This window comes from Genypterus blacodes, unplaced genomic scaffold (assembly GCF_046128005.1).
Source record: "Genypterus blacodes isolate CSIRO-AG114 ecotype Tasmania unplaced genomic scaffold, CSIRO-AGI_Gbla_v1 ptg000057l_1, whole genome shotgun sequence".
NCBI classification, from domain to species: domain Eukaryota; kingdom Metazoa; phylum Chordata; class Actinopteri; order Ophidiiformes; family Ophidiidae; genus Genypterus; species Genypterus blacodes.
Window position 1 is genome coordinate 2,170,045 of NW_027466869.1, and position 26,944 is coordinate 2,196,988.

Genomic DNA, 26,944 nt, shown 5'->3' on the forward strand with positions numbered 1-26,944 from the left:
CATTATAAGCAGTAGGCTGGATAGAACTGATCAGAACTGCCTACCACAGTGCGGATGGGGAGACATAGAGGAAGAGTCCAGCTGCGTGCTGGTGATATGCACTGAACCGCTGGAAGAAAGGCCGGAAGACATAGTACCAGAATGGTATGAAATGTAGGTTGTAGATCTTACAACATGAAGAATGACCAATATCCAATGTCCAGTACAGACATTTTGAATCCCAGAAATGTGTGAATTTGTTCTTAGACACAGGAGGAGATCGGATTCGTTCTTACACATATTTGATGAATGAAGCCCAATGTCCTCTTCCTAGACCCCCAAAGGGGCTGAGTTCATCCACACCAGTATGACACAGGAACAAGACATCAAATGGAAAAGGTCCATTGGCTTTATCAGAATTTACAATGTGTGATGCGTATTATTTAGATGGCCAAAAGGGCGACTCATTTCCTTAAGATATGGCGAGTAGAGTATATGCAAGCAAACACAAGATGTGTGTTTTCACTCCAACTAAACATTGCTCAGGGCTATTTCACTGATTAACCTGCCTTCAAACGAACACGGCGAACTAATGAGTGTAATCATGGCACAGGGCCGCCCATCCCCGCTTGAAAGTAAAGCAACTTTGTTCCTCCCGGAAAGGGAAAGTTGATTACGCCGCCTAATGACCTTGATAGTGTGATGAGTGGGCCTGTGTGCATACTGCTGGAATCTTAACAGTGCCCTTGACTTCCAGAGATGTGATCCCACCTTCACATATCCTCATTAGGAACCCTTTGCTGATCATTAGCGCCTTAAGTGCCTTTAATTGATAGTCATCTCTCACAGATGACTTTTCCATTATTTGCTGACTAGCCCTTGCACTTGTTAGCTTTACAATTCCACACACTTACACCTTTCACCCCTGTCTAGGTGGCACATTGAAACATGACTCATCTTTCCTTGGAAGATGGATCGAAATGGTGTTCTTGGCTATAGCCTGCATGATATTGCCGCAGAACCTAGCAGGTCATTTGTTTCACGATTGAAATATAATTTTCCAATAATCCAGCCTATGATGGCTCCGATGGTGCATATCATATTGAAGGTGAGTCAAATTAGGTGGTATTTTGGAGCTGGGCCCTATCACAGGAGTGCCATGGAGTGAGTGACAGATGACGCCAGCCCAGCTACAGTCACAGCCCTCATCACTTCTCTCTCTCTCGCTCGCTCGCTCGCTCTCCTTCTCTTTCTTTGTATCAACCTCTGCTTGACCGCGTCCATACATCTTTCGCTCTCTCCACCATCATTTACGTCATCCGTTGCTGTGGGTTCCATCCATCTTCAAAATAAATCTCTGCTCAGGTTCCCCTTAATCTACATCCATTTTCAGTGACCTTAAGATCTTTGGTGCTCCTTCACAGACTACTGACAGTCTTACAACACAATTGCCACAGCACTGCTCTCTGGAGACTAAACCGGAAAGAGTCAAATTCTTAAGTATAACAAATTCCCTCTCTCACAAACTCTGATTTATTAGCTGCAGTTGGTGGATTGGCATTTTCATCAAGTCGAGAAACACAAAAATGATTTCTGATGATGTAACCTTTCAAGACTAGATTGATTTTCTTCATATTGAGTCCAACTACAATGGGCAGTATACGGGACCTTTTACTATGGAACATTATCAAAGATGCAACATTCAAAGAAATGCATCCAGTAACAACACTCACAGGTCCTTTAGATGATGTAACACGACGGAATGTACCAGCGTGTATACCTGGTTAGACACACACCACACGCATTAAGTGCAGGGCTCTTAATGCGTAAGTGTTTGGACAGCATCATGGTTCACACACACCTTTGGGTACTGCCAGTCCAAGCATGTCTGATTAAGCCTGCAAATCAGAAAAAGGTAGGCGAAAATGTTGGTGTGTAGAAGTGGATCAATGTGTTTTTGACCATTAAAGCATTGTTTCCTTCAAAATAATCCCAAGAAATAACAATAACAAAATGTGTATGTCCCATTTAACTTTCGCCATTTTCTGCACGAGTGACTTACTTTTGGACACGTCTATGTGTGTTTGTTGAGTTTGGGGCTTTGTCAGTGCAATAGGTGGCAGTGTGTTTCATAATCACACACACTTATACCTAGAGTGCAGTAGAGACACGTCTGTGCAGGTGCTTGATCCGTTTAAAAGAGAATGAAGAGATATGGGGAGCTAGCTCTTCTTTTCCAACAGCAGCAGGAACATGGCAGCCAGTGTGTGACCTCCAGGCACACTAACAGGCTAACGATGCGCTAATGTGTCCCATTACGCGCGATTTGCCAGGAGGGGTTTCTTTTTGTTGAGCATCATGCTGTTGGTAGATTTCAGATGGGCACTGTAATAACGATGCGCCGCTCTCTTCCTGGCTCATAAAAGATAGAAGGGGTGGTCCTGCTGAGAGTCATTAGGAGGGCCATTTACACTGTGCTTCCCTTATTCATACACTTTTTTTGTGTTCTTTGAAGAGAACCACAAGGCTGCGCGGACGCGAAAATGCAACGTAGTTTTCCTGCAAGTGCTCTGCTAATTTAAATAGCAGTTCAACTCTCCCAATTATTCCCAAAAAGCAGCATTTGAAGTCACAGCTTTCAAGGTATGGAAGTCGTTTGTAAATGCATAAATAAATAATTTAACGGCAGGCCCGGATTGTGAAGAGAACGATGTTTTGCGTTGCATTTGCACAGCATGAAACGCAAATTAGCACGGCACGCCGCAACCGAGTGGCGGGAAATCACATACCCTTTCCTGACTTCTCCCTCCGACGTCCCCATTACCATTTCATCGACAAATTGAATCCAAGGCCGATTTGAATTTCACCACTGTATAACCTCTTATGTATTCATTGCTTTTTCTCTCGCCAACATGCTATTAAATTTAATAATTTGTTTTCAGAACAACAGCCACAAGCTCAACACTGTGTGAGTGATGCCCTGTTCCTCAGTGTCTGCTTCCTAATGTGAATCTACCACATGGTTACAAATTCCACCTTGGAACCTTTCTCTTGATTATCTATCGTACTGATCGATTCGGAGGAAAATCTCACAACTTTGCTACTTAAAAGTTCACGATTGCTCACTGCTTACATTCATTTATTCTGGTTTACTAACGACAACAATGTTGCACCCAAAATTTTAAAAATGCACTGAGCAGGAATTTCCTGAATTGCTACATTTGGAAAAGAAAAAAAAATGGATTACTATACTGTATGTAGTGGAAATAGGTTTGCAGCTCACCTGCCTCAGACTGCAGCAAGACAAGCTGATAATTAGCCAGTGTAAAGGTTAGGCTTGATATGTTTGGTTTGTTAATGTAATTAATTCATGTAGCAACCCTGCATAAATCCACTCGTTATCATTTTAGTCCCGACCAAAGCACAAAACGAAACATTAAGTTGAGGCTGGAAATTGACTGCCATGCTTTCACAAACTCTGCTGCCACAGGACACCAATAATTAAATTTTAATAACATATTTCCTGGTTTCTTTTGATCCTTTAAGAAGTCGACCCTTGCACTGAGCACTGAGTGTTGTGAGCGGCCTTGTGCAGTTCTCTACTGACGGGTAATTACTCCATTACAGTGATACATCTAAAATCTCTCCACTGTTTACACTGTGTTTGCCCCCTCACATTAGGCTGTCTGCAAGGCTTGACAAGAAAATTATGAAAGAGGCTAGGCTTTGCGCTGAGGTGTGTGTGTGTGTGTGTGAGGGTGGGTGGTTGTGTAGGAGCTCGGTGTAAGGGCATTCAATGCACCCATAATATTTCCCACTACAGAACCAATCACATTCTTATAATGGATGACTTGTCTGATATTCACCCTTGCCTGATGTGATAGCATATACACAAGAAATCACAAATGTGGTGTGTGAGTGTGTAATCTTGGAGAGAGAAGGGGAGGGAGAAAGTGGGTCGAAGCCAGAGAAGAAGAGAGTTCTGCTAAATGTCAGTTTCACTTCTCATCAACACACTCCAAGATCAACAACTCATCAAGTTGGGTGAATAATAACCAGACATATAATTTCAATTGAACATTGGTAAATAGCGTGGAAACCATGAGGAGAATGAGATGAGGTGGTAATCCTAATTTTGACATTTTACACAAATTATAACACAGAAAATAAAAGGGTGAGGCAAAACAGCGGTGGTTCATCCTGGACAACATGATACATAATAATTAGGACATTTGAGTTGCGTTAGGTGAGAGGCTAAACATGAGCGGTGCATTAAAAAGGCACCATAATGCTACAGGCAGCCACACAGCAATTATTTGTCTTCAAGCTATTTCTGTCTATTATTATTCTGCTCTATCATTGCTCCTCTGAACCTTCTGATGCTGTTAACGTGCAACTCCTGGTGTTCTAAGGACAATAACTTCAAATATATTCTGCATCGAAATATTTCCAGAAGCAGAACAAGACATAAAGTCTGATTTATTATTCAGGACAGATCTATTTTCCAGTAACTGTAGTGTGCTCGCAGCATCTAAGTCCATAGCAACAGCAGAAAGAGGAGGTAGAGAAGCATCGGTACAACTCTGCTGTCCAATTTGTGATCTCACAATACTTCTAGCTGTGTGAGCCTATGTGCTCTCCACTAAGTTAGAGTGTCATGCCCATTGATGGGGAACCTCCCAGAGGGCGAAGCATGAGTGCCATATGTACTGTTCATATGCATTACTTTATCGTTTAACATTCCTGTGTCTTGTGCAGTTTGTATCCAGAAGGTCACTGCAAGTAGCCACAAGCGTACAGTACCTGTACAGTACACTTACAACATTTTGTGTAAAGATTTCACTCAGCGAGGCAATTAACCAAGAGCTGCTTCTGTGCAGCTGTTCAATAGCCAAAAATAGAACAGGACATGATGTTTTGTTTTGTCAAACATTGACGAAGAACACATACTTACTCGGCAACGAAAAGAAGAAGAAAGTCTGTGAAAAGCCTAATCATGTTAGACTGCAGGATAGATATAGAAAGTGGAGCCGTTGCGTGCAATCATCGAGAATCCATACATTCTGTGTCGCAGGGGCACCTTTACTTAATGCATTCACTTATCAATATCCACTGTCAGCATCAACGTTTAGTCTTCAACTTCTACTTTTCAGCTTCAGTGGCATCCTCCTCGCTTCATTTAAATCCAGCAGCACTGCACAGCTCTCTGATAACTCTGATAACAGACGCTGCTGATTTTTTATTGACAAGAACTCAACACAAGTCGGAGCCAACACAAACTCTTTCTGAAATCATCTTCTCTTGTGTGATGCTTGCTGAATTAATATCTGGTTGATATGCGGGAAAAAAGGAAACTGCGCCCCTACTGGCATGGGGTAATATTACACTTTATTGAATGAACGCTGCTGTTGGTGGACAAGAACACAAAGAGCAGCAAACTGACCGTCTGAACTGAACGTGTTTCATTCAGAGCCAAATCCGAGCACAACTTGTACCTTTGGAATTTACCCTGATGTGAACATTCAGTTCCCAGATTCAGGTATATGTCTCTATTTAACATATTTATATCACCTCAATCAATTATGCTCTTTGTTTTTCAACTGCTTCCAGACACTCCAGGCTACGTGAGCACACAGCACTGACAGTCTTCGTGTAACAACGCTGATTTTCTGAGCAATAACATGGAGGGTTCCGCATCTTCCCAGGCATAAGCATGCTCACACACACACACACACACACACACACACCTACAGCTTGTCAACAAAACGAAGAACACGCGTTACTTTGAACTGATGTGAGTGAATCTGTCTCCAGCAGTGTCATCTTACCAGGCAAGTGTATAGCTTTGCAATGTATTACATGTTATTCAGACAACAGCGACTGAATATACTGAGGGTGGACTACAGGCTCGGGAGTTCTACAAAAGCACAGGAAAGATTTACCTCACTGCTACGAGTGGGCAGGGGATGAGATTTATCTAGATTTAACTGCAGCTGTGGACACTTTAAAGCTCAGTGTGAACCTCTCCTCAATGTGTTTTTCCCTCTCTGACAGAGTCTTGAATACAACACAAAGAAGATGAGGCAGGAGGTATTGTAAGAGATAACGTATTGATGTCTGTCTGGTTCAGGAAGAACAAAATGTTTCAGCTGTCAAAACATCATCAACCATCATGAGGCAGAAGTGAGTTATGAGTTAAGAACATGAGGTAGGCCAGCTGCTGGGTTGCTGTGCAAAGTGAAGAGCACATTAGCGTTAAGATGTGTAAGGGGCATAAAGGACACACACACAAGTACATAGAGCCATATGTCCTAAAATGGCAACACAACATGAACCCATTAAATCCATCTCCATCCTTAAATCACATCTTCCAAGTCATTTGCTATCTGAAAGGTTCCATATCCAATGAGTGAAAAAAGAAATACAGTCCTAATAGCACATCATCACTAGGTAGCACATGTGAATTGTTCCCAGCCTAGTCAAAGCTCAAGTAGGTCTAAGATGACGTAATGGCCTCACTAAAAAACGCCTTGGAATATAACAAAACCCTCTCCTCACAGGTGTGCAATGGGAGCCGCAGGTGGAGAGTCAGGGAATTACAAAGAACGAACATAAAGTAGAAACGGTATTGGAAAATACATAACAACACAACAACATGCCATAAACCAACAGTAGGGTCTTAAAAATCCACTAATAAACTACTAAATCCAAAATGATCCTGATAAAGGTTTGTGAGATAATCCATTGAAAAGTCCTGTGAAGGTCCGATTCATGGGTAACGACGTAACACGAGGACGAAGGAGGTCCAGATGTACAACAAGCATACAAACAGACACACCAGCTCAAATACGGCACAGGTAATGTGATTTAAACTAAGGGGTCGTCCTGTAATCATCTTTACCATGATTTCAGGTCGCGGTGCTGTCAGGGAGCGTCTGACACACTGCAAACACCTTGACTCGTTTCTTGACAGAATAAATGTGCAACATTACAGCAAACCATTCATCTGTTTCAGCCCCTCACTTCTTATGTAAATGCTTGCGTTGAATTTGATGGTGGATTTATTTTTCAATATGATTCTCCCGCGGCTCTGTAAGTCTATCACCCGCTACAAGGCTGACACTGAGTCTTATTTCATTTGAAAGCTGTGACACTATAATCTCTATGAAAGCAACACAGAGGAAAGAGTTGTGTTTTATGCTCGAAGTCGGGCAAACATGTAGCGGGCGCTTGGCATCGAGTAAAGGAGAAATCTCTGACACTGTAATGGATGAATAAAACAAAGCTGATGTAGAAGATTACGCAAAGCCACGGAAGCAGGAAATGGCTTTTGTGGAGGTTGGGTGTGAGAAGCCGCGCTTTTATTTTAGAGGAGACAACGATAAGAACAAGAAAAGAAAAAAACATCCTCAAAAGCCCATTTTGTGAGCGGGGTCTGGACTTGAATAAGCCTGGGGCCACAATCTACACATGGAGGTCGTCTCTCTGTTACTACACCGGTGCTGTTCGTGGCTTGAACATTGTAAAAGCTTCTAGGGGCCGAAACAGCAGAGCAGTGTCGTTCACTGTATGAAAGCTGCTAGATTGAAAAGCAACCGTTGGGCTAAGAGACTGCAGGTTGTGACGGGTATCAACACAGAGGTGCTGATGGGACTGTAAGCAGATGGAACTTAGGAACTGTGTAACTTTGTACCTTTGCTGGTGGACCACTGAGTTGAAAGGTGTCACAGTCACTGTAAAGTTTATCCAAATTCATTGTCTGGCATTTCTGCTGTTGACAGATGCAAGGGAACAGCTGAGGTGACAAAATGATTGAGCCCTAGTTCATGAGTAGCCCAGACATGTAACACAACACAAATGGCCAAAATGGGATTACATGGTGAAATTCTATCTGTCAGTCAGAGTTACCAGGGCTTGTAAACTGATTTATGTCTTCCATGCTCATAATTAGGGGTTAAATTGGGCACCGTCAAGGGTTGTAGACGACCATGTATGAGCCAAATTCTGTCTCATTTCTGTTCTCAGTTAGTATAAAGTCGGTTGACTCCAAAAGAAGATGGTCTGTCAACATTGTCACCACTTACTCCAATTGTTACGTTTTCATGGTTTGAATGAATTTATGAATGAAACGTGTTGACCTTTCGCAGCAGTAATGCAACCTGATGGATGTTTGTTGGGCTAAGGGTTGAATCATCTGGATTTAGAAGAGGTATTGGTTCCACAATATCATGTCATTACATCATTAAAAATGTAATAATGGTTTGGTCAAGCATGCTCTCAGTCGGCATGCAGGCAGCACTGCTTTATGTACGCGTGTAACAAAGAAATGCAGGTAGAAGAATCCAGTTCTCACCATATGACATGTTCATTTTTCGTCAAATATCTGCATTTTGAAGTAACTGCATTTTTTTCTTTAAAAAGCATGTGTGCATGTTTTAAAAAAGTAAAAAGAAGTAAGAGAACCACTAAGTGCAAAGTGTGGTTATGTACTCTGGTTCAATAAATCAGCCCTTTCAAATTTTGACCAAAGCTGAAGCAGTGTAAGAGGTTTTCCTCGAAGATCTGATTCCAATCTAATCTATAGCATTAAAGGTTGAGACATGACAACATTAGTTAGGCCTTTGACGAGACTAGCAGAGAACAGTAAGAGTTTACAAAGTTGCGAGATCATTTCTCAGTATGACTTCTTTGGAAATCTTATCCATGTATGTCTGTAGCAGATCAGGAGCTGGGCTGCTCTGTTGGCAGAGATCTCTTAAAGACACAATACAATACAGCTCTTACAACTTAGAACTTACAGTTTCACCAGAGAGAGAGAGAGAGAGCGGCCAGGACATAACAAAAATAAACCCGTTTTCTCATTTATTGAGTTCCACACCTGTGACAGTTCATCAGTTATGCAAGAACTTTCTGACTTAACTTGTTTCCTTTTTAATCATGCTTGCTGAGCAGAATGTAAATGCCATCATTGCTATAATTTTCCAATTGCTTTGGTTAAAAAAACTTGCTGACAGAGACAGGGAACATTTAGGCCTTTGGAACAGACCGACTTTATGTCCACGCCATTTAATATCCAACACGTTATATCTAGACAAATAATTGGCTTTTTCATTAGCCATTCATTCTGTCTTGAACGGTTAAGCAGTAAGTTGACTTGTAAGCACTGAGTGGACAGTCAAAGAGCAATATCATGTCACCTGAATTCACACTTAGACAGCAGCAATCATTTTTATGTGCTTTTCCCAAGAGGGCATTTCCGAAATGTAGATTCCGAAAAATGTCTAGGTAAGTCGAGCATTGCATGGTGCATTCTTCGACATGAAAATGAGACAGTAGCACACCGGACACTAAAGCAGATTGGGGGCAATTATGAAACACCACGCAATCAAAGGGGTCCCTGACAGGCTGTGCAGAGTCTGATGAGCCATTGTGCCACTCTGGAGCTTCAGGGCTCCACAGCTAATCAACCCCCAAGGAGGGGTTCCATCTATGTGCCCGATCACTCAAGCCCTCCATCACTACGTAGGAAGAATGGCAATCAGAAGCCCATTTCCATTTGCTGTTATTCCCACTGTCACCCCCTCCTCCCCCCTACAGCTGACTCTCAAATCAAGGTGCACAGATGACCAGGAAGAATTGGACAGAAGCAAAAGCCGGTTGCTAAGCGCAATCAAGGAATGTATGAAAAGTTACCTGATGAATGGTGCTGATGGTTAATAATTGAAAAAAACCTTGGTTTCTGCACGCAGCTGATTCAAGCCCTTTAACATCTTTAAATAATCATAAATGGATTGGGAGCAGGAGCAAAATGATTGAATGAGGCTCAGTTGCTATACAACCGGCAGCTCATAAGATCAATGTGATTGAGCTTCCAAATTGAAATGTAAGCCGTGTAATATAGTGAAATGAGAAGAAAGAAGGAGTATGGGTCAGGAAAGGTGAAAGACGGGAGTTCTCATTTAACCCTGGCAGGGGATTAGCACAATGAGCATATGTTAGCAGGTCACATGCCATGTCTGGCTAGAAAAGAGGAATACTAAGTGATCCCAGTGAATCCCAAACAAAAGCTCTCCTTCAAATGAATGGTAACTTCTTTTTCTACTTCTTTTCTCTTGGAAATAAAGATCAGGAAATAGAAATAGATGAAAAGAATGAGAGGGGAATGAGATTTCTGTCCATAATCACTGCTGAGTTAAATTTGCAACAAAAATGAAGTCATAAATTAACAAAAGTCTGGCAGCTGGATGGTGCTCGAACTTCACAGATGCACCACAGCAGATAATTGGAGGTAATATCTTCTGTCTTCCTTTTTAAGTTTAACAGTGGCTGGAGAGTCTCCCTGCACTAATAGGCACCATTCAGAAAGGACCCACACACATACACACACACGCACACGCACACGCACAGACACAGCATGCTCTTCCTGTCATCTGATGTAGTGTCCTCTGATGCTTGAACAAAATATTGACAGAGAACGTGAGATCTCTGATCCGTCTCATCTTGTGCTGGCCAACTAGAAAAACAGCTCACAAACCCCACTGATTGTCCCCTGGCCTCCAAAAGGCCCCACGGGGGAGAAAAGGGAGATTTCTGCCAGCTTCTACCCTCCTTCTAATGTGATTAAATCTCTCATTTCCCACCATGCTGAGTCTAAGAGACACATCCACAGCTAACACACGATGTTGAAATCTTCAAATAAAATGTCCTTAAGTTATGCCATTACATTGGAATGATAATTTGAATAGCAATTTATATGCTGACAATGTCAACAATAACACCAATAGTATCAATCAAACCTTACAAGTGATATCTATAAATGACCTATCTCTGACCAAGAGCACTGCAAACTAAAGATTTTCATTTTTAACAATATGAATAATGCAGAAATATCATCAATCAAGCCTTTTTTTCCTTTATTACTGAGTTTCTTACATGAACTTACAAGTTAATTTGCATTGGAAACTGAAAATAAGCCGGCTGCCCTGACCTGCCCTGAGTTTCTGCAGTGAGTCTACTTGATAAATATCTAAACCGTTTGTGATCAAAACGCACTAATCAAAGAATTGTTTTAGCATTGGTTTCATTATGAGATTGCTTTTTTCCCTGTCAGTGTAGCCTATACAGTACATAGAAACAGGCCTAACCCCATCTGAAGTAATTACCCTGCTGGCAGACAGGCGATCCATATGTAAACAGTACTAGGGGAGGCGGAGCAGGACATTAACTGAGCATTAATTCTGTGATGTCAACATGATGCCAGTTATTCTAAATGTGGTCAATGCTCTCAACAGTCGCCATCACTCCAACAAAAGCTCCTTTTTGTGAATGGAAAACAAAATCAAAATGGCAAATCAAGTGCAAGTAAGTGAGCAGGAGTTGTCGAAGCTAAACAAAAAGAGGGAAAGTGTATAGTGAAATAATAAAATGTAAAGTAAATGATAAAATGAGATTTGCATACACGTAGAGCAGAACTCTAAGCCTTAGACGGATAACAGCCTCTTGATAGTTTAAATTGTGTATTTACCACCATTTCAAGTATTACTCCCACGTCTTTGTACTATTTCTAATTGACCTCTCATTGATATTGACATTTCTAAGCGGTGATGCTTTCTAAATGTTCAAAGTGGAACAGTCTGGACAGGTAAAGACAGTTAGGGTGGCTGTTATTCCGTTTTTTTAACCACAAAAGACGTAAAGGCTACTGGTGGCATTAAAGAGTGCGGACAGTTCTGACACCAATTACACAGGTAGAATTAGATAACGGCATTTCTGCTGATTAAATGGCAGCTGACGGACATGCATTGTTTGTTTTATCAAGGAAAATAATCAGCCTGATATAACGCAGATGTCTCACAACATAAGCACACGATTGTAGCTTTACTCCAATTGATACTTTTCATCAAGGCAGATAATACTTGCTGATTGCAGACTATTATGGCGCAGGTACATTTCATGGAATTTCTGTCAATCTTGGAGAAAAGCATTTAGAGGCATAGTTAGTGCTTGGTCCAACTTTCACAGAATTAACTCTGGATCATTTAAAACCTAAGTCTGAGGTTGAAAGGTTTAGGGGGGTGTTTGTGTATTACGCTGTGTTTCCTCCCTCTCTGGTTTTGATTCAACCAAACATTTTGACCAAACAATTTTAACTTTTGCAACAAACTGAAGGGAATGAAGGAAATCACATTAAGGGAGATAAGTGGATAGTGCCAAATGTTTGATTGTACAGATAAACAGTGCCAGTGAGATAGTCACAAGAGTCGTATTCATGGGTATAATTCACAGAAATTGATGTCATTAATTCCATTGTGTCATTTCACTGAAACATTTTCATTTCAGTGAACTAAAATTCCAATAATGCAGTTCTGATGATGACAGCTATACGGCACATGAGGCTGTACACAAAATACTGAGACTGGAAGCGAAGAAGCAATGAGCACTTGAGACTGGAAAAACGTGATCTGGGAACTAAAAACCTGTAGCCTAATTCTTCATTAAGTCTGTGTGCTAGCAAATTGATTTAGGAGAAAAAATGCTGCTTCGATTATAGACCAATCAAACGCTATAATCTCCACAAATAACAATGGAGTCTGACTGCGGCTACTCTGAGAGCTTTTCAAATACGAAAATATGTCTCCAGCCGCATCTAAAAGGGCTCAGCGACTGTTACTACCTCTCTGACTTTACATTAAAGGCTTTAATTCATACACAAGCGTGGCTAAGTCGTAGCTCCCGTCCCAAGCCGCCCACAATCTTTCCTCATCGCCTCCCCTGTCAATGATAATCTCTACCTTTATTCCATATATCTGAAGCCGGGTGCAATGCAGACAAGCTGTCTGCAGATGAGTCGCGGGGGAGCTATTTTGCGGTTAACCACACTGCTCTCCGGGGGCAACCTGGACAGAAGATCGGCAGCCGGTAAAACATTCAGTGAGACAGGAGCCCGGCGTCCCAGACTGTCTTGTCTGCACACCGTATGAGTGCTGAGTAGAATCTTCTGGGTATTGGCTGTGTTAACTAAATTGACATTGGCTTCCAACCTCCTGGCTATCCATCAGTTGAGGGATGAGCACAGGGGCTATAGAGGTAACACCCTGTCTTATGCACTTCTGTGTGGTAGTCCTTTTATTCGTTACTGCTGGGGTGAGAAGAGAAAAAAAAAGAAGGTGTGAGGCAGTGTGTGGAGGAAAGGATCTCTGCCCACCAACCCCCCACCACCCCTGATATTTTTGGAGATAGCCATTCATTTGTAGTGGATTTGGCCTGAAGAGGTTTGTCTTATCTGTTCCTTCTCCTCTCTCTCTTGGGGGAAAATAGAGGGCGAGTCTTCTCTCTCCGACTCTCTCACAGTTGATAAGTAACTCCTGCTCTACCCCTACGCTCCAGGGATTCTGTGCCAGCTCCCCTTATACATCCCCCTTGTCAAGCATACACTCACTTACACATATACACAACTTTTCCCGTCTGTCGCGCTCTCCCGCATACACACACACATACATACACACACACACACCAATGTGCACACGTGTCCTCATCTCCCTAAAGTCATGGAACAGCAATTTGAGGGAATCACACCGCCAAGAGCTGACATTTGTGGTGCACCTCTAACAATGAGAGCTTGATTAAAAGGGCAGGATGAAATAGTGTCACCCTACCTTCATTGTCCTTAGCCCAAGTTAAATAGGATTTAAACCTCTGCATTACAACTGATACCTCCACTGTCACATCCTGATTGCTTTTAAGCTGCGGGAAGAAAAGGTCTTGTTATTGTAATGCATGTGTGCAACTGTATGTAGCTGAGGTGTCGGAGGTGGCCAAGTTTACACAGAACGTCTGAGGGGAGATAAGGACGGGGCTGAACGCCGGGCTGAGGGGCGGCGAGGCGATCACTGCTCTGAATGGTGTTGGAAAGGTACAGGAATAAAGCTTAGTATTATCTGGCTCGGAGCAACACACAAAAGGCAACAGCATTGCAACATGGCGGGTTTCAAAATTGGGATCAAAGGGTTCAAGCTAATTAACAAGCTAAATATGAGTCCCCGAGCCTCATCTATGCAACCACCCTCGCACTTTCTCCCTCCCTCATTTGCTGCTGTTCTCTGTGTGCATATATGCATTTACTGTGTGTGTGTGTGTGTGTGTGTGTGTGTGTGTGTGCACGCCGATGTGTACAGTTTATCTGGGAAAGTGAAGACAAATTGCTTCCCCATGCTGAAATAAAAAAAAATATTATCAAATTACCTCCAACAAGATCATTCTAATTAACTTTGTTATACTGCTTGCTTGACCCAGGAAGCGAAACGCCCCGTGATCAAGCTTTCTTCTCAAACTGTTTTGATGTTGTTTGACTTTTCCAGCGGAGCCCCGAGCAGGCTGAGATGGGAGAGTCAAATGGAAAGGACAAGGGCACATAATAAAGACAAATGGCTAGAGCATGAAATTTGATTCATTGCCTTGGTACAGAAACATTCACAGGGAAATAGCCAACATTGACATGCCATGAATTTCAAAATACTGTCAAATCCAAAAGCACACGTCCTGCTGTAATGACATTGAGTCCCCAGGGGCCCGGGGGGGTGTGGGGGGGCTGTGGGGGTTTGGGGTGGGGGCTCACGAGAGATTGTGGGCCAAATCAATCAAGCTATTGTTCTGATGGATGTTTCTGCATTGAGTTGGAAGGCGTTCTGGCCCCTGCCAGGACTCTGACATGCCTACACACGGCAACCAGTGCCAACAGAAGGAACCCTTACATGCACGAAAAAAACGTAAAATCTCTTTAGACCTTTGACTTTAACTTTAAGAATAAAAAACCCTTACATTTACAGACATAAGGTAGGCGCCATCTTATTTATCTCCAAATGCATCAGAAGCATATGGTTTCAGAAAGACCTTTCACTGTGGAGCACCACTTTGTAGAATGATATGAAAACACCATCTGGTGTGTGAGCCGTGGCTAGGCTAAGCTAGCTGGGGCTAGATAGGGACCCTGCTGTGTCACAGGATTATCTTACTGGTTGGTAGATCCATTCGATTAGCCCCTAGTGGCTCGGATTATTGGATGATCATTATTATGTGTGAGTGAACAAGGACCTAAGTACCTGCACTTCCTTTAGATGCTAATGTCTTGTTAGTGTAAGTGATTGGACACATTTCCAGCACATTACAGAGAATTATACCTTTATTAAACCTTTTTCTGGTGTATGCTCACACAGTGCTGTTAATACACTCCTGGCTTGGACTCCATAAATGCGCACGGAAGGCAGACAGGGAAACAGCGGCGCCTGAAGCACATATTTGTTTGTGGAAATAGAATGTTCCTCGCTAAAGCGGATAAACAAGATCATAGGCAAGTACAGAAGACAGCGCGTTCAGAGACAGAGGCCCTCTGCTCGACAAAACGAACATCTGCCGTTTCTCATCAGCGAGATTGAAGCTAATGACGAGCTGCGAGTGTGCTGACGGAGAGAATGGAATTGGATTGTGTACAAGCGGCCCAGTGAGACCAGACATATGCTTGGGAAAATGTTGTGGATGGGGTATGGGATTATATGGTGGGTGTCCGTACGTATATGTGTGTGTGTCAGTGTGTGGTTGTGTGTGTCCGAGAGTGAGAGAGAGCAAGAACAGAAAAGGCGGACCTCTGCTATTTCTTTGCAGCTCACCATTCCGTGTTTATACAAGTGGATAGTGTTGGCGTGGGTAAAACAATCGTTGTATTCCTCCCACTTCAATCTCCGCTTTCTCTAACAGATAATAGAATTACACATCAAAGAAGCTTCCCCCTGTATCCAATTCTTCTGTGACCTCTACCAGCCTTTGTTCATATTCACCACGACAACTCCCCAGTCCCAAGAACGCTCCAGCAGGCATCTCCCTGCTTCCTCCCACCGTCTGGGGAGAGATTAAATTTAGATGAAAATGAAATATTCATTTTCACTCAGCAAGTGATGGCCATCTTAATTCGATACAACTTTTGATGCGGTATCTCTCCTTTAAGCTTTTTCCCTTTTTTTTTTCTTTTTTTTTTCTTACCTCTGCTAACCAAAGCCCCTGTGGGTAATTCTCGCATAAGGGGGCGAGACTTTGTTAAAAGGCGAATTGTGCAGCACGATTACAGCTTTTTGCAGTACCTTGAAATATTCCTGAGTGATTTCAGATGAGACATTTGCACAAACCTTTGCCGAGGAGGATTTCAGGGTGCATGCAAGTGGAGAGTGCGCTCTTTACAGCTCACTAGAAGGGCCAATCATGCGAAAACCTCTGTTTCTCTCTGCTGGTGCACAGATAAAGACAAGCCTCTGAAGTGGCTCCAGCTTTGGAGACTTCAGCCAAAGTGATGACCGCAAACTAGATTTCCCTTACTCCAGCTTTGGCGAGGTCATGTTGCATTCAGGTTTGTTACCTACCGCACATATCTCTGCATCCTTTTATGTCGGGGCGATTTGAAAAGGTGTGAGGTTCTGCAAAGCTTTTTAGGGAAGCAAAATGAAAACGCTGTGACCCGCTGCTATAGGGGCGGCAGCCAGAGAAGAGAGGGAAATGAAAGCAACTTGAAATCATAAGCGAGATTGATTAACTAACACTGAAGAAGTGCTTTAAGTAATAGATAGATCAAGGAATTGATTATTCAATAAGTCCCTGTTGGGCAATAAAATCCCTTTGAAATAAAAGAGACATGTACCGATACATCAGTTTCATCAATCCACAGGTGAAAGAGAAAGTGTCAATATGCTTTATCATTTGATTTATTTGAATGCAAATGCAGCTGTGATGTACATATTGCTAAGTTATCCAATTTCCAAATGTATCCTTCTCTTTCTAGTGATTGGGCAGATGGATGACACTTCACATTGGTTGTTGATAAGACATAAGAAGGAGGTATCATATGTGCATCTGTGTTTTTCAATGAAAACAATTAATGTGTTGCTTTGTAAATATGATTCATATTTCCATATTGGCTAAAATATGATATACAGACTTACAACAAACACAGGCCTCCGTCTGAGAGCGAGTTAAAAAAAACATTACACCCGCATCCTGCAGCACTTACATCTTCATTTTGGTAGCATCGCAATATCAACTAGATGAGATGTGATGCAGTAAAGAGGTGCGAGAGAAAGAGAGAGAGAGAGAGAGAGAGAGAGAAAAAAAAAGCAAGAGGAAACCAAAGAGAAACACAGCGTGTGAGAGAGCAAATACAGGAATAGTAGTCGTCTTTTATTCCCTCCAACAAATAGAAGCCGCAAAATGAGACGACGCGACCATCTGGCCTCAACTTAGAGCAATGCGCTGTAAAAGCACTAAAATCAATGGCAACAGCTCTACCTTGGATGCCCACCATTACCCAGATGGTGTACTTGGAGAAGTGCATACGCCACCTAACCAGGAGCAGACACGGCACAGACAGAGAGCACCGCGCTCCACTAACAGCCGCCCACCTACGCGCCTTCCACCGGTTAGTTTGTGCTGATAACCAGTGCTGACGCTCCATGTTGGCCACGCTGGCGCTTTATAACAGAGCTCTCTGTTGGTTTCTGTGGCGAGGCTGTGAAAACGCAGCACACACACATTTGCAACGCCAAGTACCAAATCAAGGGGAAAAAAATTTAAAAAGTCCACTACACACCCACTCAAAAAGCACTCGTCCTTAAACGAATCAACAGATTGCGAATATTAACTTCCTCTTTTAGACAGCACTACACACACACACACACACACACACTCACATACACAGTCATTGCTTGTTTACTTAAAACCACTATTTATGCACACGGGAAAATTTTCTTAATTTCTGTGAAACCAGTTACAAAACATTTTTTTTTTTTTGCTCATTCATTTTAATTCCATGCAGGCCTACAAATTAAGCAGACACACAACCAGCCACTGGGAATTAACCGTTTTTTTTTTTTTAAATGCATCCGTCAGTGAGCGTTTCAGTGTTGTTGTTTGTGACATTGAGGTAAATACGGCGACCTTCTCCTGCATGTCTCTCCTGCCAGCTGCTTGTCAAAGTACAATCTGAAGAACACAGAAACCCAACTGAAACAACACCACAAGAACTGATCGATTCTATAAAAAGCAATTGTGCGACTGTGGCACATTTCAAGGTAAATTTGTCTCAGCACTTTGACATTTTTAAAAACAAAGCCTGTCACAACCTATTTTAGGTCTATGCTGGAGCTGAAGCTGCTGCTGGAGGAGAACAGAACCCAAAAATTTTCTTTTCACGTCAGTAAGAACAAAGCTTGGAGATTTGGAGCAGTTTCTAAGAGATCACTAAAGTCCATACGCAGCAATGTCACAGGAGTCACAGCTCCAGAGTGCAGCAGTCAATCACCAGGACATACTAGGCCTGCGTCTGTGACGTTCAGCACTAAATATCATTATATCTACGCTCAGACTTTATGCTTTATGTTGCTCTCAATGTTTATTCCAATATTTACAATAAATGCAAATATACCGCTGCCTGTCAGCTTTCACTCAAGGTTATACTGCTGTGATATGTAGCTCCATCATCCTGTTTAAGTCTAATATATTGAATTTAAATCAATGCAACCACCCACGGTTTTGACAGAATTCATGTTCTACAAAATCTGAGTGGGATGTGGGTGATTTGCAGATATGCCATAAAATAAACAACTGGTTGTAGTGGGCGCTTTGCCTCTAGTAGAACTATTGACACAAAATATGCTGTTATAAACATCCATCCACCTCCATCAGTCATATGAGACAAATGGTACCATGCCATTAAGATCTTTATTCCTGTCCCTGTGCTCTGGTGTTGTGGTGCTATGTTAATATGGTCCAATGCCATTTTGAGTAATTGTCCTGCCTGGCACCCCGCCAAATGTCAAAAACGATTTGCCTGGCGACAAAACCCGTATTGATCTTCATTCTGTTCTTGTCTCTTGGCGGCGCGCAATGTTTCATCGCATCGCTAGTCACTGAATGACAATTCGCACATTGTTCCTCGCTGAGTGATTTGAGAAAGACAAGGAGGCTTCTTTATTTCTCAAGAGAGGAAGGACACGGGGTTTGACTGAGAAGGCAACTTTGATCAAAACTGTGTGTGTGTGTGTGTGTGCGCGCGTGTGAGTGAGTGAGAGAGAGAGGTAAAAAGAGAGATAAAGAGGGGGAAAAAGATCCCCTCGGGTAAATTATGTAATATTGGTTCTGGCTGAGTCCTGATAGCGTAGAATTTCATTATTTGATAATGTGGCTTTTAATTTAGCAGGACGTTCTTAAAAAGTAATAGTCACTTCCAGAGGGCACAATAAGGGGCCCGTATGTAGCTGCTGACTGAGGGATAGATGATGACTCTCTATCAATGCTGGTTGCATAGAAAGGAGCGGAACAAAGCGCAAGTGCACCCAGGTCCCACAAACACACATTTCACTCTCTCTCTCTCTTTCTCTCCTCCGCCTGGCTCCTCCTCAGATATATGAGCAACGCTTTATAATAACAAACACATATCTCCTGTTGATCATCGCTCTACATGAATGCAATGACCTGAACCAGAACAGTCATCGATATTGGCTGTTCACTGGTTTCCCAAAAAAATAGATAATGTAGGAACCGTTGCCACATCATCATGCACACTGATGGATCTGAAGAGGATGGAACTTTCAAGGTTACAATACAAAAACGTGTTCGTGTGAAATGCGCACAACTTACCTATTCGAATAACGTGAGGCATCCCGTAAGAGTACGGAATCCAAAAGACACACACCGCCAACGAGGTCCAGTATTCCCAAATCGCACTCCGGGGACACAGCCAAGTGTTTCGCATGGTTGTAAAGTCGCTGGATCCACTTTTTTTTCTTTTAAAATTCCAAAGACGACTCAGAATTGCTCATCAAAACTGAATTCACCGGAGCACATGTGGATTCGTTGCGCCTGCGACAAATGTGCGCTCATTGTACTTGGTGCAACATTCTCCCTGGCTTCTTTTTCTCTTTCACTCACAAGTCTCAAAGGCGGTTCGATATCAGGATGGGGGAGAGATGGAGAGCCTCACAGTCCCTTACAGGCGGATCAGGCAAACACACTAGGCTGCTACAATTCACCCCCGCAGGAGTTTCTTGTACCTCCTCCAATACCGACGATGGTCTGTCTGTCTGAACCGGACTCCCGCACCGCTGTCGAACTCGTGTGTGTGTGTGTGAGAGAGGTGGGGGGGAGCTGCGCCTGCGGAACTTGGGGAGGGTGGTCGCCGTTTTTTTCTTCTGTCGCCCCGAAATGCGTGACTTGCGTGAACGCACACTTTCAGTCCTTCAGCTGTGTGCGGCTTTTGTTTGTTTGCTGCAGTTTAATCGGAGAAACCAGTTCGTACAGACACAGAGAGAGACTTTGGCGAAGATGGAAACCTCCCGTTCCGTCCGAGACCCCCGTTGCGCGCAGGTTTGGCACGAAGCTGGAAAATCAGGGGCAAATGTCCCAAAATGTCCAAGCTTCTTCTGAGACACGATTCGTTTGAGGAAGCTTTCCCGTTGTGGCCGGTTGAATGAGATGGTGCAGGGAAGCCGCGCATCTGCGTGTGAGTGTGTGAGAGTGTGTGTGTGTGCCTGTGACGACCCTCCTTCCTCGGTGCCACTAGAGGCTCGCGTCGTTACGCACAGCTGCCAACTATGTCCAAGAAGTATGTGTGTGAGTGTGTGTATGTACAAGTTACGACTTGTTCTATGCTATTCATAGTTTTACATATTGTTATCATTTGAATATACTCACACTTTACATGGAGGGATTCTAAGCTGTAAATGCGTCCCCGTTACAGCGAATAAGAGGGCAAACTGCATCTCTCACTTCCCACAGATTGTTATTATTCTTGACTTGAAGCAAATAGGAGGCAAAGCGTCTGTGCCCGCAGCTGTGAATGGGATGAATTATTTGCATGACGGAAATAAGTGTCAGCGGAGGATTGGGCCAATTGACAAAGCAGGTTTCTTATCGCTGTTATTTCAGACATTCTGTCTGTCAACGGCAACACTAAAGCACCGTAACTGCTTGGTGCGCATCTGACTGCCCATTTTTCTCCACTTATACAAAGAGCCCGTCAGAAACGCACGCAGGTTAAACACACACACAGAGAGAGGGAGAGAGAGAGAGAGAGAGAGAGAGAGAGAGAGAGAGCCCCCCCTCTCACTCCACACTGCAACCGAGAATGGCGAGTATGATCACCGGTTTATGGCACAGATTTAATGCAAGAAAATGGTGATAGATAGATAGATAGATAGATAGATAGATAGATAGATAGATAGATAGATAATGAGTGAGCTACATATCAGAGTAATGATTTTAATATAAGTCTGCCAATTTGCAAATATTAAGCATATCCCATTGAAAAAAAGGCGCGAGAATATTTTGTGCTTAACAGAACACTGCTGATTAGATATTACTGCGGCTCATTGGTTTTATTTTTCTGTTTGGAATGGAGGAGAGGAATAAACAGTGCATCACGGGGGCATGCAAGCAAAGAACAAGCCAAACTGACTGCCACTGCATATTCATGTCTTCCAGTGCAGATTTATGGCCTCTTGGCACAATGTAAGGACTATCAACGTGAGTTATGTGGCCTGGCTCTCGCATTATCGAGATTCATTGACTTGCAGCTCTTTCAAATACGAAATGTACACAGATCCAGCAAACAAGACATTCCGGGTCTGTGGGTGCCCTCTATGGAGAGGTGCTGGTTTGTGCTCTCAATCAAGCGGGGTGATCACTATGGAGGCAGTTGAGCTCTGGGCCAGGATAGCTCCTCACTCTGACACACTAGAGTGGGAATGTGCGTTACCAAACAGCATCTCTGGTAATTTACTTGATTTTGAAGTACCCGTGGGTTCACACTGGATTTGATTTGTTTTCTGCAATTCTCAAGGTATGGCTTTTAATGTGACGCAGCCTTCAGTTCTGTCTGTCTGCTTCCTGTTGTTATTGCCAGGAATACCATTTGTGACAGTGTTCCCTGTCATCTTAAATTTAAAAAATGGTAAAATGGCAGCTTGGCAGTGTTGGTACAGTGGAGACATCGGGTCTGTTAGCAGACACCAGGCGGCGTTTTGTTTCTGCCACAAAGCAAAGAAATTTAAATTAAAATAAATGTTGGCATCCCTGCATGTTGATTATAAGATTGGAGGCTGTCTTTCACCTACACCTCGACAGCATGTATTGGCTTTCAGGCCACACATTTTACTGTAGACTATGTGAAGAGATTTGAATTTGATCTGTTGAGTCAAATTGGCAGAATTTAGTGAGGATTGTAATCTTTATATGACTTATATCGGGTTTCCGCAAGGTCACACTGAAACAAAAAGGAAAACTGTATGTAAGTGTGTCAACTGAGCGATGAAGACGTGTAAGAAGATCGAAACATTAAGTCCAGACTCCACTCTGAGTCAATTAAAAAGTAATTTAAAGTTGACACTTTTTAAGCAAGTCGCACATACATGATACGGCAGCAAAGTCAGCTCTATTTTTTTCACAGAGAAATGATTGCTGTTGCATTTACAACCGGGCAGCGATCAATGCCGTGTCTGGCAAGTCGGTCATAACTAATGGCTCCACAAACATCAAGTCCCCATTGTAAAACTTGAGACATTGACAAGAGGTGTACTTAGTTGACTGAATTGATCAACATGTTTTGTTTATTTTTTGAAGGCTGTGAGAGAGGAGAGCGGGGACAATCAATTTCCACTAGGCGCCTTTCAGCGGCTGCTTATGTGCTTATGATTGGCTGGAGAAGAAGTGCAATCCAAGACGATGGATTGTTGGTAATTATTTGTAAAAATTGCCGCACTTCGATTGAGCTTCAAAAATGAATCTTGTGAAACATTTTCACCATTGATTTTGCTTTTGTGTTCAAGAGAAATAATACCAGAAAAATAAATAAAAAATCTGCCACCAGGCTGAGTATAATGGCGGAGATCGACCATCCCCCCCCCTCAACAATGGTTCAGCAGGAACTCATCTCTAATTGTAATGTGGTTATAAGATGCCTTTTTTGCCACTTCTCTTTGATGGGATCCATTTTGCTCTGATGGTAAAGCTTCAGCTTGGTTTAAAAATGTGATGTGTTTTTTATCCCCAAAGGCTACAAAGTCAACTTTTCAAACTACGAGGAAGGTGTATTGATCTCGCAGAAAAAAAAGCAACGGAAAAAGTTTTATAATCATTGTCGTTTGGGAGTAAGTAGTACAACTTTTGCTTTAAGCAGGATCCAAAAAGGCACATGTAAGATTTATGTGTGATATTTCTCACCTTTGTGCACGGCCTGCAGGGCTTCCAGCTCTTGGCGATCACCATTTCTGTCCATGTTACTCTTGACCCAGAATAGCATGTACCGATTCAGCTTCAGAGTTTGCACACATCACCCTCATGACAGATTTGTGTAACCACTGGGTCCACAGCACCAGAACAGCTTCAGTGGGCGGACACAGACAATTAAACGTCGATTTACTCTGTTCAGCTGTACTGTGGCGGCGTAGCTGCTCTGCTGACAGACCGAACACTCGCTACAGCCTCATGCTCTATGATTCAAGGCAAGGTGCCACGTGAAGACAAGGTTATGAGGAATTGGCCCAATTCTGGCACTGATTGCAACGTTTACCGGGGCTCTAGACTTCTCTGGCTCGGAGTTAGAGACCGCTCAAGATGTATGTGCTGCTGCTGACGTATGTGGCGGCAGTGTGTTGGGGAGAGGAGAGACAATCACAACCCTGATCAGTCATCCAGACAGACTGGGAGATGGGAAATGACTGCTAGTGGGGTTTAGCCTACTGGTTATAGATGAGACAGGCACAGAGTAATAATAGATTCCAGGCCATCCTGATTTATCAATTGAATTATTCCTGTTATCATCCTTATCATCCCCCTCATCTATCTTCAATAACAACAAAATGGCAGCTTAGAACTGTGAAGCACGTTTGTACACACACACAAAAAAAAATTGCGAAGGATGGGTATCTGTGTCAAGTAAAGAAAAGAAAAATCCCCTCAATAACAAATTCTAAAGTCATTTAGTTCTCTGGTGACTGGCCCTTAAAATTCAAGGGGAAGATTAAGGTCAAAGAGGGAAATCACACTTGAACACTCTTTTGGAGAACTTGCACAGTGATTAATTTTCTCTCAAAACTCTCTGGACCCTCCTTGCATCATATGCTGACCTGCACTCAGGCTGTCATCAGAACACAGACTGTTCATTCTGTCCGGTGCTGATGTCATTTCATTAGCACAGTACATGTCAAATTTAGGTGAACTAGATTGAAGGCGTCTTCCATGTCTTAGTGTTTCATCGCATTCCGTTTATCACAGTCAAAGATGTTTGAGATTTGTTACAGTTCCAGATTTTGTGATCATTCAGGGCGATTGTCCTCAGAGCCGCTGACACCTTAGACAAGGTGAATCACGTAAGGTGTCACTTAAGGATGATTAGAGTCACATGTTAGACACGTGAGAGCTGATTGAGTCCTGAGTCTTGTGGATGGTGTAAAAAGGTTCTTAAAGGGGCAAATGCAGCAACCATCAATGATTCTGAAATGAAGAAGCTACTTGGATGAGAGGCAAAACATCAGCATCTCTCTCTCCCACGCCTCACTCACACTGGCAGCGTAAAGCAGGTGCAGCTCATACCAAAACATGAATGCCAAGAGCGGCCTCCCTCCCAAATCATAAAAATGGTTGGGCCCAGGTTTGATTGATCACAAGCCTTCCCTGATGAATTGTGGCAAGTTTAGCGTCGCAGAGATAATAACTCAAGTGGTAACTGAGTTTTATAGCTGCTTGCCGTGCCCCTAAAATCACACAACCCTAGCAAGGACTACTTTAATCAAACCACTACAAGTGTACAGCTTTTGAACCACAAACCTACAAGCCATCCATCTAATTGTGAAAGGCGTTTTGGCATTTTTGTACTAATGTTTAAACAACCACAAGCTGGCCGCCTCAGCCCTTGCTGTAGGTGAGGAGTGTGAGGAAGGCGAGGAGGCAGGGGTCAGCCATGATGAGCGCCAGTGCAGGACAGGTAGAGAGTGTGTGTGTGTTAAAGACGCAAGAATAATGTGAATCATACGTATTTTTGTTATTATACCTTTTCATTTATTAGCGTCAACATTATTCTTATCTATGTGCTATTTCTTTGTAAATACAGAATGTATGCATGACACAATAAAAGGTCAATGTATCTTAAAAAGTATGGGAAGAGACGTTCAGGGTAAAATGTCATCATAACAATTCCTGGGTAAACACACACACTGAACTTAAAACTTTATATTCATTTTATATGGTTTTTTATGGTTTGTGGTCTACGGCTCCATATGAACCTATTCTAATACAATTCAGACTACTGCTGCCTGATAGTAATGCTCCAACTATAATTCTGTCATATTGTCGCTGTATGACTTTAATGTTACAGCACTTATGTTGTTCTTTGATATACCACAGCTGGATAAACAGTGATGTCGTCGTCCTGAAGTATTCATTTTCTTCACGGGTGGGCACACTGAGCTAATATAAAGTATGAGGAAATCAAGCTGGCACGAGGAGAGTCTGTTGAACCACAAACATATGGCTAATTACGACTTTTAGTTTGCACTGATGGAAAGGTCATCAACAAAGTATCTTTCAATTGTGTTTACTACCTCTGGGAAGTTCATTCGCAGCTTCAAAGTGGAGCTGAGTCTTAGTGCAGTATCATGACCTGCCTAGCAAATACTCCAGCTACCAATTCCCCAAAGGCTTTGTTTTGGAGATTATCTTTCTCTTCCACTCGGTTCATGTGAGTATCTATCAGTGACCGAAAAGGAGCAGCGGTGACAGTCGTAGCCAGATTAAGCGATGTGTCTGCTAATATCACGCAGGTAGTTGAACAGGGCCAGCCTTTGTTGTTGTTTACACAATGTTAGCTCATCATTAGGCTTGGCAAGGCTGGCTGGCTGTCTTTTATTTTAATTAAAACGAATATACAGTAACGACTGCACGTGTGGCTCCCAGCCAGAATTTTTAAGTAAGACTCAATTAACCCTGTGTGACCCTGTCCAACACAAACAATGAGGAATTAATCATATGCAGCATCCATCGCAGATCAGCTTAGCCGCTGCAAAAGTACCTTATAAATGGTTTAGGTGTCTCTATGCATTTGCTTGTTGTTTGTAAATCAACAGTCCATTAAGAAATCTACACAGAGGAAAATGAGTATCAAGGGAAAAAGACTCAGTGAGCTATCATAGACTCAGTGATGTATGAACTGTGTATGAATACACTGTGATGCTTCATGGCAGAACACATCACAACTATGTACAATATTTCCATTCACATGACATGTCTGTCATGTTTGTGCGGTTAGAAGGAACTTGATGTACAGCATATTTGATAACAACTTCATTCATTTATTCTGACAGGGCCCATGTTGTTAATGTCAACAAAAACAAAACACACACGTTCATTTTGGACAGGTCACTACAATGGCAGCATGAGAACTGTCTTCATTTTAACTGTGTGTGTGTGTGTGTGTGTGTGTGTGTGTGTGTGTGTGTGTGTGTGTGTGTGTGTGTGTGTGTGTGTGTGTGTGTGTGCGCGCGCGTGTGTGTGTGTGTATGGCGCACAAGAGAACAAGATTTCCGCTCCCAGTCACACACAGACACACATCCAGTGAAAGCATTTTATTTAAAACGTGTTTGAATTTGTGCACAGTCCAGCGTTCCCCACACTTTCATGTTATCACATTGGCAGTTATGAATAATTGTACCCTGCAGCAGTCCTTGCCCCTGGACAACTTTTAATTATGTTACAACGTGCACAAGCTCTCAACCATTAACGTCTCCGCTGGAGTCTTGAATGATTACATTCACTTCAGTGTTGAACAAACATGAGCTTTCCTGGATCATGGAAAACACACGTTGATGTTTCTTAATCTAAAGAGATAAACTCAAATATCATACGAGTAGTGTTTGTTGGCTCAAGTTATTAGTTAGGA

The 26,944-nt window shown here is 42.7% G+C and overlaps 1 protein-coding gene across 1 annotated transcript in view; it reads right to left on the bottom strand.

The window, feature by feature from the left end:
* grik3 (glutamate ionotropic receptor kainate type subunit 3) overlaps nucleotides 1-19,768 on the bottom strand; it is a 74,810-nt gene extending 55,042 nt beyond the window's left edge. Inside the window, exon 1 of the mRNA XM_076152672.1 lies at nucleotides 19,654-19,768. Coding sequence (XP_076008787.1) covers nucleotides 19,654-19,768 — 115 coding nt within the window. The remainder of the gene's footprint in view (nucleotides 1-19,653) is intronic.
* Nucleotides 19,769-26,944: the final 7,176 nt, after the last annotated feature.